General features: G+C 38.3%; 1 protein-coding gene across 5 annotated transcripts in view; it reads right to left on the reverse strand.

Moving 5' to 3' along the window:
- Positions 1-15,514, reverse strand: part of Akt3 (AKT serine/threonine kinase 3) — a 281,481-nt gene that overhangs the window by 47,002 nt on the left and 218,965 nt on the right. For all 5 annotated transcript variants that reach the window (XM_032915105.1, XM_032915106.1, XM_032915102.1 and 2 more), the window contains one exon: positions 6,161-6,283. In XM_032915105.1, the coding sequence (XP_032770996.1) occupies positions 6,161-6,283 (123 nt within the window). The remainder of the gene's footprint in view (positions 1-6,160; positions 6,284-15,514) is intronic.

Genomic DNA, 15,514 nt, shown 5'->3' on the forward strand with positions numbered 1-15,514 from the left:
AAATATAAGGGCTGTGAACATGGTTCCATTAATAAAAGGCTTGCAATCCAAGTGCAGATCCCTGGGACCCGTGGAAATGTATCTCCGTCCCTGCAGTGATATGGGTAGTAGACAAAACCCTTGGAAACACAAGATCCATCTAGCCTGGTGCAGGCAGTAATAACAGGAGACCTTGTCTCAAACAAGGTGGAAGGTGAGGAAAGTCACACAAGGTGACATCCTCTGACTTCCACACATCTACCTAGATACACTAAAGTCACCTATACACATAAGACTTTTAAAATAAGTAGACCTAATCCAATGCATTTGCATTTTCTTATCTAGATTTCATTTGGACATTAGGAAGAATGTTATAAACAAAAGCACATTAGACTAGGAAATAAGATTTGTGGTCTGTACTTTGCACTTTAGCTGGCTTTTAAAGCTTCATGTTTAGGCTAGTGCTGTTAGAAGAGAAGAGGAAGGGTATCTATGTAAAGGAATTTTAATCCAGCAATATGGCTGCTCTGGCAAGGGATAACATCCAAAGATCCAGGTCTGTGTGATCTGGTTGAAATGCAGACACACCCCTAGCACACAACTTTAATCCCAAACAATGAAGGTAAAGTTAATTTGTAGAAGGAAGTAGCCATGTTTGAAAGTAAGGTCTAACTGAAGGGCAGGAAAAAATGATGAATCAGAGAAAGCGCTGACAGAATGAGTCAGATAGGATACACCCGACTATCAAGAGAAAAGATGGGAAAGAGATGTGACCTCAGAGGGCAGTGCCAGGAACCAGTGTCAGTTTGGAGTGAGTACTGTGCATTGCAGTTGCGTTTGTAGGTGGGTTCTTGCAGTTCAGTGCAGGTCGGCAGAAGCAGCTGAACCCAAAGAATAAGAGGAGTCAGAAGATTAGAACATAGTGCCAGGGTTAATTTGAGGCCAAGCAGAACAATTCAGTGAGGAGCTCCGAAAGCCAGATCTAATCAGTTTGCTTGTAGAGGAATTTGAGCCAGAAAAGCTGAGCTGAACCAGCCAGCCAGAGTTCATAAAGAACTCAAAAGGGTGAGTTTGTCAGCAATAAGCCTTTGCGAGAACAATTACATCTGATGAATAAAAGTTACTTGTATACACTTGTAGGGTCTTTAGGAAGTGGGGCCTGGTGAGAGTCCTAGAGGAAGGTAGGAATGTCCTTTCTCTTCTTCGCTTTTTCACTGATGAGTTAAAACAGGTTCTTCTACCAAGTGCTTCCTGTATTGCTATCTGGAATCCTCAAATCAGAGATCTAAAAGCAAAGGGTCCACCTGATCTTGGAAAGGAATGGAGTCACTAAAACTATAGGCTAAATTAAATTCCTTTTCTTTTTAAGAATTATGTTATCGTTAACAGAAAGCTGACACATCCATGTTCCAATAATCTTACTGCTGTCAGTTTAGTCTGTTACCTTAAGGAGGTGATGTTTTTAGGCTTGCAGAACATTGTCTCAAATGTGCACACCAGCTTTGCATTTTGTTACCCTACCTAAAAGTTCATGCATCGCTTTATGAACTGCAGATGCAAACAACACGCACATAAACTTTAAATTCTGCTTCCTTATCATATGTATTCTGTGATATATAGTCACGTGCTCTAGCCTACACTTCACGTGTATTTCAAAGTTTAAATTAATGCAACATTTAAAAGGGAGTAAAATTTGAGAGAACAGAACATTTAAATGTCTGGTAAAGTTAAAGTCTGCATATCACAACTACATTATGGGCATTCACACATAAAGTACTTGCTTATTTTATATTTCAATAAGTTAAGTCTAATTTCATCAACAATTATGTGGGAACAAAACTTTAATAATAATTCACGTGATTAGAAATGTTGGAGACAGTCGACACCTCTGTCTCCTGCGCAGGATACGTGTCGGCCCGGAGATCCCCGTAATAGATCTCCATAATAAACCTCGCCTTTGCTTATTAAAAAAAAAAAAAGAAAGAAAGAAATGTTGGAGACAATACTACTACCCTTTGACTGTTATATTCAACAACGATGCCATCACTCAAATGGACAGTCTTCTTTAGATCTCTGTAAACCAGTAATTCTATCTACCACCACTAACAGGGATTTACCCAGTAATTTAAAAACTATTCTCATTTCCTTAACTCCAGGCTTCTCTGCCTTCTTTTCTGCTGTAAGTATGATTCATAAGCATGAGTAGTGATGGAAAAGGTAAACTCATGAAGAGACAGTTAACAATATCTAGGTATATTTAGAAAATTAATATTTACCATTACGCCATCTAATTAGGCTTTTTAAAGCATCTATATTCAGCATATAGACAGATGTAAAGGTGATATATCATATTTGTAATTCTAAAAAAATTAAACATAATCATTAGGTTGAGTTTTATTTATTCTGGTACTCAGACATTTACACATCCCTGAACTAGATGTTTTATAGCTGTATAGCTCATTATTTTTAAGTATAGTACTCTGATCCTTCATGTAAAATTTAATTGACTATACAACTATACTACATTTTATTATAACTGTATGAAATAATATTTTATAAAAGTTACTCTTTAAAATAGTTACTTAAACATAAACAAGAATGACACAGCTACACCACTCTTGGGCATACACCCACAAGATGCCCTACCGTGACACAGAGGCATGTGCTCCACTATGTTCAAGCCGCCTTGTTTGTTTGTGATAGCCAGAAGCTGGAAACAACCCAGATGTCCCACAACAGAAGAATGGGTACAGAGAATGTGGTTCATTTACACAATGGAACACCACTCAGCTATTAGGAATAAAAACATCGTGAGCTTTGCAGGCAAATGGATGGAACTAGAAAATGTCATCCTGAGTGAGGTAACTCAGACCCAAAAGGACGTGCATGGTGTGTACTCACTGATAAGTGGATTAGCCAAAAAGTACAGAACTCCCAAGATTTAGTCCACAGAACTCAAGAAGGATAACAAGCTGAAGGACCCAAGTGAGGATGCCTCAATGCCACGTAAGAGGGAGAAGAAAGCAATCACGGGAGATGGAGAAAGAAGGAAGTACCTGGGTGGGAAAGGAGACAGAGTTGGGAAAAGGGGAACATGATCAGGTATTGGGTGGTGGAAAAGAACTGAAGCCCTGAGGACTAGCAGAAAGAATGGAAACAAGCAACCTTGGGAGGTGTGCATGTGTGCAGGGGTGAGGGGTGGGGATGGGGCTCTAGAATGTCTCTCTCTGGTAGAGACCCGGGAGGTGAGAGACTCTCAGACCTCAAAGGGAGGGACCTTAGATGAAATGCCCTACAGTGGGAGAGGGAACTTGTAGAGTTTACTTCCAGTAGAAAGACAGGGCATCAAGTGGAGGGATGGAGTTGCCATCTCAAAGTCAAAAACACTGACCCAAAATTGCTCCTGTCTGAAAGAACTGCAGGGATGAAAAAGGTGAAGCGACTGAGGGAAAGGAGGTCCAGCAACAGCCCAAATCGGGATCCATTTCCAGGGGAGGCTTCAAGGTCTGACACTCTTACTGATGCTATGGTATGCTTGCAAACAGGAGCCTAGCATGGCTACCCTCTGAGAGACTCAAGAAGCAGCTGAAAGAGTCAGATGCAGATACTTATACCCACATGACTGAAGTCAGGGACCCCTGTGGTTGATTTAGGAAAAGGCTGGAAGAAGGTGAAGAGGATGGTGACCACATATGAAGACCACTAACCAGGCAGCAACACCAGCTGATATGAGGCCCTGACACATACACAGCAGAGGACTCCCTGGTCTGGTCTCAGTGAGAGAAGCATCTAACCCTTGAGAGACTTGGGGCCCCAGGGAGTGGCTGGGTCTGGTAGGGTGGGATTTGGAGTAGGGACATCCCTCTTAGAGACAGGGGAGGAGGTATGGGATGAGGAACAGCCAGAGGGCAGACCAGGAGGACTGTAAAAAAAGAATTAAAAAAAAAAGTAATAAGAACATCTTGAAACAAACTAGGTACCTGCTCACATAATTATATAAAAATTAAGAGTTCCAATGGTTTTATATAAATAAGACAAGAGTAAGGAGATAACCATGATTTCTTAGATACAGACCCCATTTCATACAAAATGGAATTCCACGAAAATCTCATGTAATTCTATTTCTAAAGATCAAATTATATTTTAAATGAACTAGGTATATAATCAATATGGCAATTGTCAATCAAATTTTAACAGGTAAGCAGTATCACATGATTTCAATTTTTCCCTAAGTACTAATGTTTCAACCCAGAGTAGGCCAGTCTACTGTGTTAAAGCACACATGTGTGCATGCGTGCGTGTGTGTCTCTGTGTTGGAAAGGCTCCTGTTACAGAGCTGACTTTTACTCTATTTCAGGTTGCAGAACTAACTGATGTGAGTGCACGCTCTGGGGTAATTTGTGCGTGGTGTGCCTGTGAGAACCTGCTTTCTGAGGCAGCGCTGGACCTGAACCTTGCCATTTAGGTTAAACTGCTGTCCAGAAATCCCCACAGGATCCACTTGTCTTCACTGTCTCAGTGCTAGAGGTACAGACATATGTGACCACACTTGGATTTTATATGGGTACTGAAGTCAGAACTCAAGTCCTCTTGCTTGCACAGCAACCACGTTACGCATGAAGCTAGCTCCCAGACCTGTATTTTTATTTTGAGGCAGAGTCTCACTAAACTGCCCAGGGCAGCCTCATATCTGTGATTTTACTTCAGTGTTCTATAGTGAGTGTTTTGGTTTCTGTAGGAGGAATTTAGCCAAGCTGCCCAGTTGCAATGCTGGCCAATCCACTGCTGATTTCTCTCTGAGCCAAGCTAGAATCTGCCTGCATGGCTAGAGACCACTGAAGCTGGATCAGGCAATGGAGCAAGCCAATGAGAAAGAGAGAGCATCACATCTACCTCCCTGAGAGCCAACGAGATGCTGGGAGTGGGGTAGGCCTACAGAGGTCTATGTCCCTTTTCTACTCTAACCTTCTTTCTGTCTCACCTACTGTTGGCAGGGTGGCGGTGGAGATCAGGGTGGAATAAGGGTTAGGAGGAAGAGAGGTATAAGAACCTAATAAAAAATATGCCAATAGTGGGTGGGAGGACTTCTAGCTTCCCCATCCTAACCTCAGAACTAGCTGCCTGTGTCCTGAGATGGAACTCAGTGTCATACTTAAACTAGGCAAGTGCCCTTTCACTGAGTTGTGCTCCCAGCCCTATGATTTGCATTTTAAGGAAGATACTAAAATAAGAATCTGATGTTGAAAATAAACCATGATCAGAATCCGTAACAAAGCTAATCTTATTCATGACTATATCATGAGAATTACCATTTGCTTACACAGCCTTCTGAAGGGAGCAGTAAACTACAGTATATAAATCAAATCTAAACCACTGGCTGCTTCTTTTTTCTTTTTTCTTTTTTTCTTTTTCTTTTTTTCAGAGCTGGGGACCGAACCCAGGGCCTTGCGCTTGCTAGGCAAGTGCTCTACCACTGAGCTAAATCCCCAACCCCCACTGGCTGCTTCTTAAGTAGATTTGTAGACGTATAGCCAAGTATATTGCTTACATAATGGCTAGGGCTGCTTTACCTTTCAATTCAGAGCAGAACGGTTCCAATAAGCACGTTCACAGACAGAATAGCCAAAGCATTTACCACCTGGTCTTTCATAGTCTCGCTCCACTAAGGGCTACTCACAACAGACCAGAGATGGCCAGGCCTCTTCACCAATATAACCAATACTGGGTGGAGAAGTAAACTAAGCAAACTACTGAGTTTATAGGAAAATATGTGAGGGAACCGATCCTATCAAAAAATTAATACTACAATGAAAAATAGATATTTCCTTTCCCATAACCTTTTTATTGAAGCTTCTTCATAAATATCTTATGATGTTTGAATATAATAATGAGCTTGCAAATCATCTGACTTTGATTAATATGTTTACCATTTCTATAATTAGGACATTTACAGAAAAATGAAATTACTCTTGGTAGATCTGTGCTACATATATTTATATAGCAAAGAACCAAAACCATTTAAAAAAAACTACTTACATATCAGTGAATGAAATTTCAGATCAACTACTGCAAACAACATTCCTAAGAAAAGTGCTTTTCTCAAAACTGTGTAACTTTGTAATTACTTTGTTTGTCCCTACAGTCTCTGAAAAAAACCAATTTTGATTACTTTTTTTTTTACCTTGAGATCTCGGTACACAATCTTTCCAGAATGTAGATAGTCCAAAGCAGAGACAATTTCTGCACCATAGAAACGTGTGCGGTCCTCAGAGAACACCCGCTCTCTCGACAAATGGAAAAACAGCTGCAGGGTAAACAGCAGGGACAGGATTGTAATAATTACTGATTTAGTGGGGGAAATTAACACAAACATAAAACACCTCTCATCACCATATTGTGATGATAGATAGTGTACTCTCCGTGGACACTGAGCACTCTAAGACAGCAGCTGGCTTATCTTTTGCAGGTTTCCAAGGGGAAACTGCGAGCTGTTAAATCAGCGTTTTAATCAATATACCAATCTTGTTTAAGGCATTCTGTTTGCTACCCATTTAACCTTCAGGTACCAGAGGAAAAAGTATGCATCATTAGACGGCATTTCTTTCTACCTATACTGCTGTCCACTCTTACAGGAATAAATATTGACATTATCAAAATAAATGAATACAAGCACAGATACAGTATTTTATTTAATTATTCAAGTTATATTTGATTTCAAGGAAAAAGGACTCAAACTCATTTATGTGAGCTAGGCATACTCTAAATTTCTCATATTTCAAGAAATACTTTCAAAGTTTGAAATAACCCTTGGTCTAGTAAGAATTTTCAAGACTTTAAAGTTTTATGTTTAACAGTGCTAAAACTGGACTAAGAGGCCTTTTGTAAAGTATAATCCTTTTATTTCCATTTTTAACTGTGATCTTCTGTGATCTTGTAAGCTATAAACCTATTCATTTCCTAGTTGATAAAAGGTATACCGACAGTCAAAAAATATTTACTGGGCTCTTACTGTAACCACAAATTCAATTCTAGCTTTATGAAACTCTACATTCTATCACTCAGTAATTAACATCTATCTTTTATTTCTTAGCAGAGGGAATAGTTCAGAGTGACAGTGTTGGCCTAACGTTTGCAAGGCCCTGTGTTCCATTCCCAGTACCACAAAAAGCTTAACAAACATTAAGCATATCATAAAAACCATCTAATTTCTTAGAACAACAGACATCAATAAGCAGACTTGAGGAACCATTAACTGATATTCAATCTCTGTTGAACTATTATATATTTAACTGACATCCAATATTTGCTTAACTATTATACTTTATGAAGGAAATCTACCAAGATTGCTAATCTAAAATATCTTGGTCTACATAATCTTAAGGACAACAGGTTTGATTTTTGTGTTTGTATAATACATATTTAAATATAATTAGATTAAAATATGAATTATAATAAAATGTATATGCTAGTGAAATGAAATTATGGACAGCTGGTGACAAACATCTATCTAGATTACAAAATTCAAAGAAGAATTTCTGTAAAACTGAAAGATACATAATAAATAAGGGGAAAAAAGTAATGTGGCAAGAATGACTACTAATGAATAAACTACTGAGATGTTAAGGTGGGTACACAAAACACATCTGTGATTAAGCAAAATCAATAAGGAAAATGTACGTTCAAATGTAAGGTCAGATAGTAGCTATTTCCTAAAGATCACTAACTCATAATAAATTGCTAAGAATTATGGCGTAACAAGGCTTGTCCAATATAACAGAAATGCTGAGTAACTTAGAATTCTTATGCATCCATTCCCTCTTCTTACCCCTATCTCTGCTTAAATTATTTTTAAGACAACTTTGTATGTGATTGTTGAAAGACGGGCGAGAAAGAGTTTTGATACTGCTAAAACTTACTGAAAGAACATTAGCTATACTAGAAGCAAACACTTTAGATGTATATAAACTCTGCTGTTCCCTGCTTTATTACCATGTTTTGTCATACCTGGGACACCATGTTGAGATGGCATTGGTGTTTTATTTCTGAAGAATGAATAATCAAAAACAATTATGAAAAACATGGTATCTGCCATGCTGAGTCAGCACGCCAGTGGTGCTGACAGTTGCTGTGATCACGACGTTGCTGCAATAGTCTTTTAAGTCTCTAGATTTCTTTAGAAAAAAAAAAAATCAATTCTACCACTGGCTACACACTGACAAAAGATATAGAGAGCCGCTCTAAATTAATGTAACATATTCAGGATTCTAGGTCTTTACTTAGATGATACAGCTACATTTTGTCTGCCAGCCAGCTTCCATAAAAATATCAGCTCAAGTTTTATAATTAAGAGGAAGAATGCTGTATTTTAGAACTCATTGCCACATGACGTCTTTTGCTATGTTATGGAACTCACTCGTGTAAGTCAACAGTGACCTATACCTGCCAAATCCAATGACCTATTTATAATCAGCTCCCTTCTTATTTCAGAGTTTAGGCCACTGCCTGTGCTCTCTTTCCGAAAGCGTGTTCTTTGGCTGTGGTTTAACACAGCTTTCTTCATTAATGCCCTAACTTTCTGGATCACTGTGTCCACCCAGGTGTTAAACCAACATGTCAATCTAATCTTCATTAATGACCATTATTGTAAGGTAATTCTGTAGCACACTAGGACAAGGGAAAGTGGGTATATAATAACTCTTTTTTTCTTTTTTTAAAGATTATTTTATTTATTTACATTCCAAATGTTGTCCCCCTTCCTGGTCTCCCCTCCGCAAGCCCCACCCCATGAACCTTCCCCTTTGCCTTTAAGAGGATGCTCCCCATCCACCCACTCCAACCTTACCCTCTTGGATCTCTTGTTGCTGGGGCAACAAGCATACTCTCTTTTTTGCAGCTTTGCCTGTGGTTAGGGCTCATCTCCAAACTCAGTAACTACCTATAACCTTCCCCTTCCATGCAGCAATCAACAAATGACAAAAAACAGACAATCTCCACCATTAAGGAATTCCACCTCAATGAGGGAGATGCATGTATACTCACAAAAACGGCAGGCTGTAATACATTTTTGATGTGGATATTAACAACACTTTAGTACGTAAGATGACTATGGACATGTCACAGATAAAGTTCACTTAAGTTGTGTAAGATAGAATTTTTCACCAAAGGAAAACTTAAGAGATATAAAAGACTACTACGTGGAATGTATCCATCTTTGTATTTCTATGCAATCTAGCTCAGCAGCCACACACGGGGGGTTGGGGGGGGAGATTAAGCATTTGTAGAAAGCAGCAGATTTTTGGTGTTGCATGTTCACTATATAGAACCATGGCCTGCACTGTGACTTTCACTGTTGCATGTGCTCTGATCATTCCCATTCCAAAGCATCTCCATCTTCTCTCGCTCACCCCGGATCTCCTTATTCTCCAATTTCCGTTTAAAAATTCTACAAGTTCCCAATACAAAACACAAATATTAGCAAAGAACATGGAGTTATGTGGCTAAAGAATAATACACATTTAGAATGAGAGCGAGAGTGAGAGAGGGAGAGAGAGAGGAAGAGAGAGAGAGAGAGAGAGAGACAGACAGACAGACAGACAGACGAGACACAGAGAGATGAAGGGAGGGATAGGAAGGACCAGCTTATTACGGTGTTGACTACCTTGGTATAGTTGGAATTCTATTAGGTAGACAAGGAGTGCTAGAAACTTTTGCACACAAAAAGATCATAATCTTAAATTTATTATTAGATAAACAAGTAAAGAACAAAAGAATCCGAGGATATGATCAGGTAAACATTTCTGAAATTATATAAAAGTTACTCATCACCTATTAGTACTAACTGCTATAGAAATCTTCAGACATTAAGGAAAAGCACTAACCCACAGGACACGATCCTGTGCTGAAACATGGCAAGTATTATAAAAGGCTTTGGAAGAGTAGGTATGTGTGGGACACCAGATGTTATGTTGGCTCTCGATGAGTGCTTCTGAGGGCCAATGGCTAAGGAGACCATAAGCACCCTTCGGGAGAGCAGTACTCCAGAGGAATTTGGACCAAGGGAGAGATCAATGTTGTTGAGGTTTTCTTGTAGCTGGCTGAATAGATGTTGCTGAAAATAATATAGAGGAAAAAAATTGGTGATGGGGACATAGAAGCAATGGGCTTTATTTTGACCTACTGAAATTTTAATATGCAATTGATGTTATAGTTCAGTTTTAGAATTATTGATACCAAGAAAATTGTTAAAACCAAGAACCTAAGTAAAATCCTAAAATTCAGTAAAGTAGGGGCAGAGTCTCGGAGTACTACTAAATACAAGTCAGGAGCGAGCAGCTACACAGGACACCAACAAGAAGTACTAAACAAAGCACAGACATACCAAAAGCTCGAAGAAAGGAAGAGAAAACCATCAGGAAGAGGCCAGAGAGACAACCACTTGATGCTTGAACCACAATCTTCAAAATTCATACAGTCAGCCATGCTGTCACAACTGTAAGCCCAGCATGAGGGAAGTACAAGTAGAAGGATCCTGTGGATCCCAGGACACCCAGTTTAGTTTAATTACAGGACCCTGGGTTCTAAAGAGAGACACCATCTCAACTCCTAAAGAATAATAGCCAAGGCAGATACACACACAGGAGCAGGTACATGAGCGCATGTACATAAGGCCAGAGGACAGTCTCAGGTGTCCTTACTCAGGTTCTGGGAGGCTGAGACAGAGTCTTGAATCAGTAAGTAGGCTAGCCTGGCTAGCCAGTGGGTCTAGTCTGCAGAGTTCCTTCTGTTTCCTACTCTCCGATACTGAGATTACAAATGCATGCCACCATGCCCAGCCTTTTCTCTTTGAATTCTAGGAATAAAGCTTAGGTCCTTGAGCTTGTAAGACAAGTACTTTCCCAACTGGGCTTTCTTCCCAGCCCCATTTGCCATGCATTTATGCTTAAAATATTCAAATCCATTTTTTAACAGATTTATTTACTTATGTATTTGAGCAGCTGTCTTCAGACACACCAGAAGAGGGCATCAGATCTCACTACAGATGGTTGTGAGCCACCATGTGGTTGCTGGGAATTGAACTCAGGATCTCTGGAAGAGCAGTCAGTGCTCTTAACCACTGAGCCAGCTCTCCAGCCCTCAAATCCATTCTTATAGCTATTTTGAACTATAAACTAAATCAGTTAACTGTAGTCACGTCACTGAGCTCAAAGCCCTGGAACTATTCTTCCTATCTGTTTTGTACCTAATTGCTAATCCTTTTCTTTCACTCCTAGTAATGTAACATATGTATAGTCTGGACTCTAGTTCCATGAGATACATATTGCTAGCTTCCACATAGGCTGGGGACAGAGAGTGGAGGAAGGCCTGGCCTATTTCATGTAATACTTGATCCTCTAATTGCATTCAAACTTTTAACTCTTACATTAGTTAATTTTTTAATTTAAAAAAACTTCTTAGCTTCTCATTCTGTTTGATAATTTTTTAATATTTCCAGGGGCCGGAAAATATGCTTCAGTAGCTAAGGGCACTTACTAATTGCTCTTGCAAAGCACCAGGGCTTCATTCCCAGTACCCATATACTGGTTAACAATTATCTGTTACTGCTGGCCTCCAAGGGCACTGCATCCACATGGTGCACACTAACACAGACAGACAGGCAGACATGTAAAACACACATACTCATAAAATGAACACAGCTCTAAAAGTATCAACCTACAGTGTTTGAACTACTAAAAATCTATAAGACAAGATATAGTTCCTGCTGCATCCTCAGAGGAAACATGGAAGAGGCTTCAGATGTTGGCATAGGAACAGCAGGTAACACAGTGACTGTTACACCACTGCTTCAGAGCAAGACTCACCTAAAGTTCATGTCGATTGCCCTAAACAATCTCTAGGACTTTATGTATAACTCACAGAAACTTTGTATCAGACTTTGATATTAAGAAGCAATATCTCTACATTTATATCACATCTCTCTAACACTAAGCTGTGTGAAACAATCCTAAAGAGAGAGATAATGAAAGTAATTGTTTTTGATTTTTTTTTTTGCATTGAGTTTTCTAATGAAAATGATTGACACTACAAGTAGAACAAGTAATGATTATCTGGAAGATGATTACTGAGATAAGCTTCAATAAATTTTAAAATTACTAAATTAAAAAAATTTTCAAAGGTATATACCCCCTAACTGATGTACAAATACTAACTTAGAAATTTAAAAAAATACAAAAAAGCAAGGCACAATAAAACCTCTTAAAGCTTAAAACTGGACTATTAAGATATTGAAATAGAAAGGATGGACACTTCTAACACGAAGACAAATTAAAATAAAGACATTAATGCTAGACCTACATAATACCAGCAACACAGTTCTGCAAGAAAACTGAGATTTGGGAAATACAGGGATATAGAAATACTAGAAATCAACCAATAAAAATATATAATTCCCTAGCACTGAACACTGCATTATAAAATACAGACCCTGCCAGGCAAGCTGTGCGACCTGGAACAATCAAGATTGTTTATGGGTATAAACAATAACTCTTTGGACGGATTTGGTTACTGTCCCACAAAAGGGAATTCATAACTAGTAAGGTAAGAAGAGTCAAAACATAGAGCTAGAAAAGGTATATACTCTAAGAGAGAATCCTTTGATGCTGTTTGTCAAATGGTAATATTATCAAACTGGCTTCTAAATATTTGAATTTATACCCACAGATTTATGCTTGTCCCAACCTTGGCGAAATAAGCTTCTTATTGCAGTTGGAAAAGTCTATTGTGAGGGCTAAGAATAAGCAACTCTGAGTGCTCAGTGACAGAGGAGCTAACGATTTCAACACCACCACTGCACGCCAAGACTCAAAGAGCATGGGAAAAATAAGGTGTAAAAAGAAGGTAGCAGGCAGAGTGAGTGTTGTCCTGTGTACATGTATCCCTGAATTCACACAGCTATGGTTGCCTGCATAAGACCAGTATAATAATACCAATCCAGTTACAATTGCCCCATCTCAACTGAGCAACTATTGGCAGAAGATGGCTAAGGGAGAGAATCATTTTTCTTTGGAAGGGTGTCACTGGTAGGTTGGCCATGTCTCAAAATCACGAGCATAAAGGAAACACTAGTTGAATTTAGCCCAGTAATTGTTTTTAATGGCATGGATTTGGGGGCAACAGCCACGATGAGCTAAAGGAAAAATGAGCTAGTATATATAATCAAGATAAACTATATACACGTATAAAATTTAAAAAAAAAGTTTAAATCACATAAGAAAGTAATTTCAAATAGGCTATATCAAACAGAATAAAGACTATCAGAGCCAGAAGGCAAAGTTAGGGAAACATCATATTAAAATATCAATAAATTAAAAAAATGAAGAAAAAACAAACATGAACACAACTTTTAATACCTCAGAGAAATAACCAAAGAACAACCCAAGAATTGGCAGGATAAGAGAATAAGCTAAACTATAAAACAAAGCATAGAAAATCTAACCAATGAAGTTGGAGCATAAGATTTTCAAATCAGAAAAAGACTTGGTTCAACTGATAAAAGACAATAGAAATAACTGCAATGCACCCTATAAGATCACCATGGACTGAGGCTGGTCTTCAATAACAACAAAAATGACAGAAAGCCCACATACACATGGAAGCTAAAGAATGCTCTACTTAATAATACCTTGGTTAGGGAGGAAATAAAGAAATTAAAGACTTTTTAGAATTTAACAAAAATGAAGGCAAACATACCCAAACTTATGGGATACAGTGAAAGCAGTGCTAAGAGGAAAGCTCATAGCTCTGAGTGCCTTGAAAAAGAAAGTGGAGAGAGCGTACACCAAACGCTTGACAGCATACTTCACAGCCCAAAGAAGCAAATACACCAAAGAGGGGTAGACAGCAGGAAATAATCAAATTCAGGGCTTAAATCAACCCAGTAGAAACAAAAAGAACTATACAAAGAATCAACAAAACTAGGAACTGGTTCTTTGAGAAAATCAACAAGATAGATAAACCCTTAGGCAGACTTACTAGAGGGCACAGAGAGTGTATCCAAATTATCAAAATCAAAAATGAAAAGGGAGACATAACAACAGAAACCAAAGGAATTAAAAACAAATCATCAGATCCTACTACAAAAGCCTATATTGAGCAAAAGTGGAAAATCTAGATGAATTGGATAATTTTCTAGATAGATACAAGGAACCAAAGTTGAATCAGGATCAGATAAACCATCTAAACTGTCACATAAACCATAAAGAAATACAAGCAGTCATTAAAAGTCTACCAACAAAACAAACACACAAACAACAACAAGAACAACAAAAACTCAGGACCACATGGGTTTAGTGCAGAATTTTATTAGACTTTCAAAGAAGACCTAATACCAATAATCTTCAAACTTCCACAAAATAGAAACAGAAGGAACAGTACCTAATTTGTTTTATGAAGCCACAGTTACACTAATACCTAAACCACACAAAGGCCCCAAAAAGAAAAAGAACTTCAGATCTATTTTGCTTTTAAATACTGATGCAAAAATACTCAATAAAATCACCGCAAACTGAATCAAGAACAAATCAAAACCATCATTCACCATGATCAAGTAGGCTTCATCCCAGGGATGCAAGTTTGGTTGAATATATGAAAATCCATCAATGTAATCCACTATGTAAATAAACTCAAAGTAAAAAAAGACACATGATTATCTCATTAGATGCTGAAAACACCTTTGACAAAATACAATACCCCTTCATGCTAAAAATATTAGAGAGATCAGAATCCCGCTAAATCAGAGAATAGACAAGGCTGCCCACTCTCAACCTATCTATTCAATATAGTACTAGAAGTTCTAGCCAGAGCAATAAGGCAACAGATGGAAATCAATGGGCTTCAAATTGGAAAGGAGGAAGTCAAAGTATCACTATTTGCATATGATATGATAATATACATAAGTGACCCCAAAGTATCCACCAGAGAGCTCCAACAGCTGATAACCAAATTCCACAAGTGGCTGCATATAAAATTAATTCAAATAAATCAGTAGCCTTCATCTACTCAAAGGATAAACAGGCTGAGAAAGAAATTAGGAGAATGACATCCTTCATAATAGTCAGAAATAATTTAAAATATCCTGGTGTGACTCTCAATAAGTAAATGAAAGATCCGTATGACAAAAACGTCAAGTCTCTGAAGAATGAAATAGAAAAAGACCTCAGAAGATGGAAAGATATCCCCTGTTCATGGATCAGCAGGATTAACATAGTAAAAATGGGCAACTTACCAAAAGCAATCTACAGGTTCAGTGCAATCCCCATCAAAATTCTAACTCTTCTCAAATTCATTTGGAATAACAAAAATCCAGGATAGCGAAAACCATTCTCAACAATAAAAGAACATCTGGAGGAATCACTGTCCCTGACCTCAAACTGTACTACTGAGCAGTAGTGATAAAAACAGCATGGTATTGGTACAGAGACAGGCAGGTAGATCAATGGAATAGAACTGAAGACCCAGAAATGAACCCACACATTATGGT

The sequence above is a fragment of the Rattus rattus genome, chromosome 10, assembly GCF_011064425.1.
Source record: "Rattus rattus isolate New Zealand chromosome 10, Rrattus_CSIRO_v1, whole genome shotgun sequence".
NCBI classification, from domain to species: Eukaryota; Metazoa; Chordata; class Mammalia; order Rodentia; family Muridae; genus Rattus; species Rattus rattus.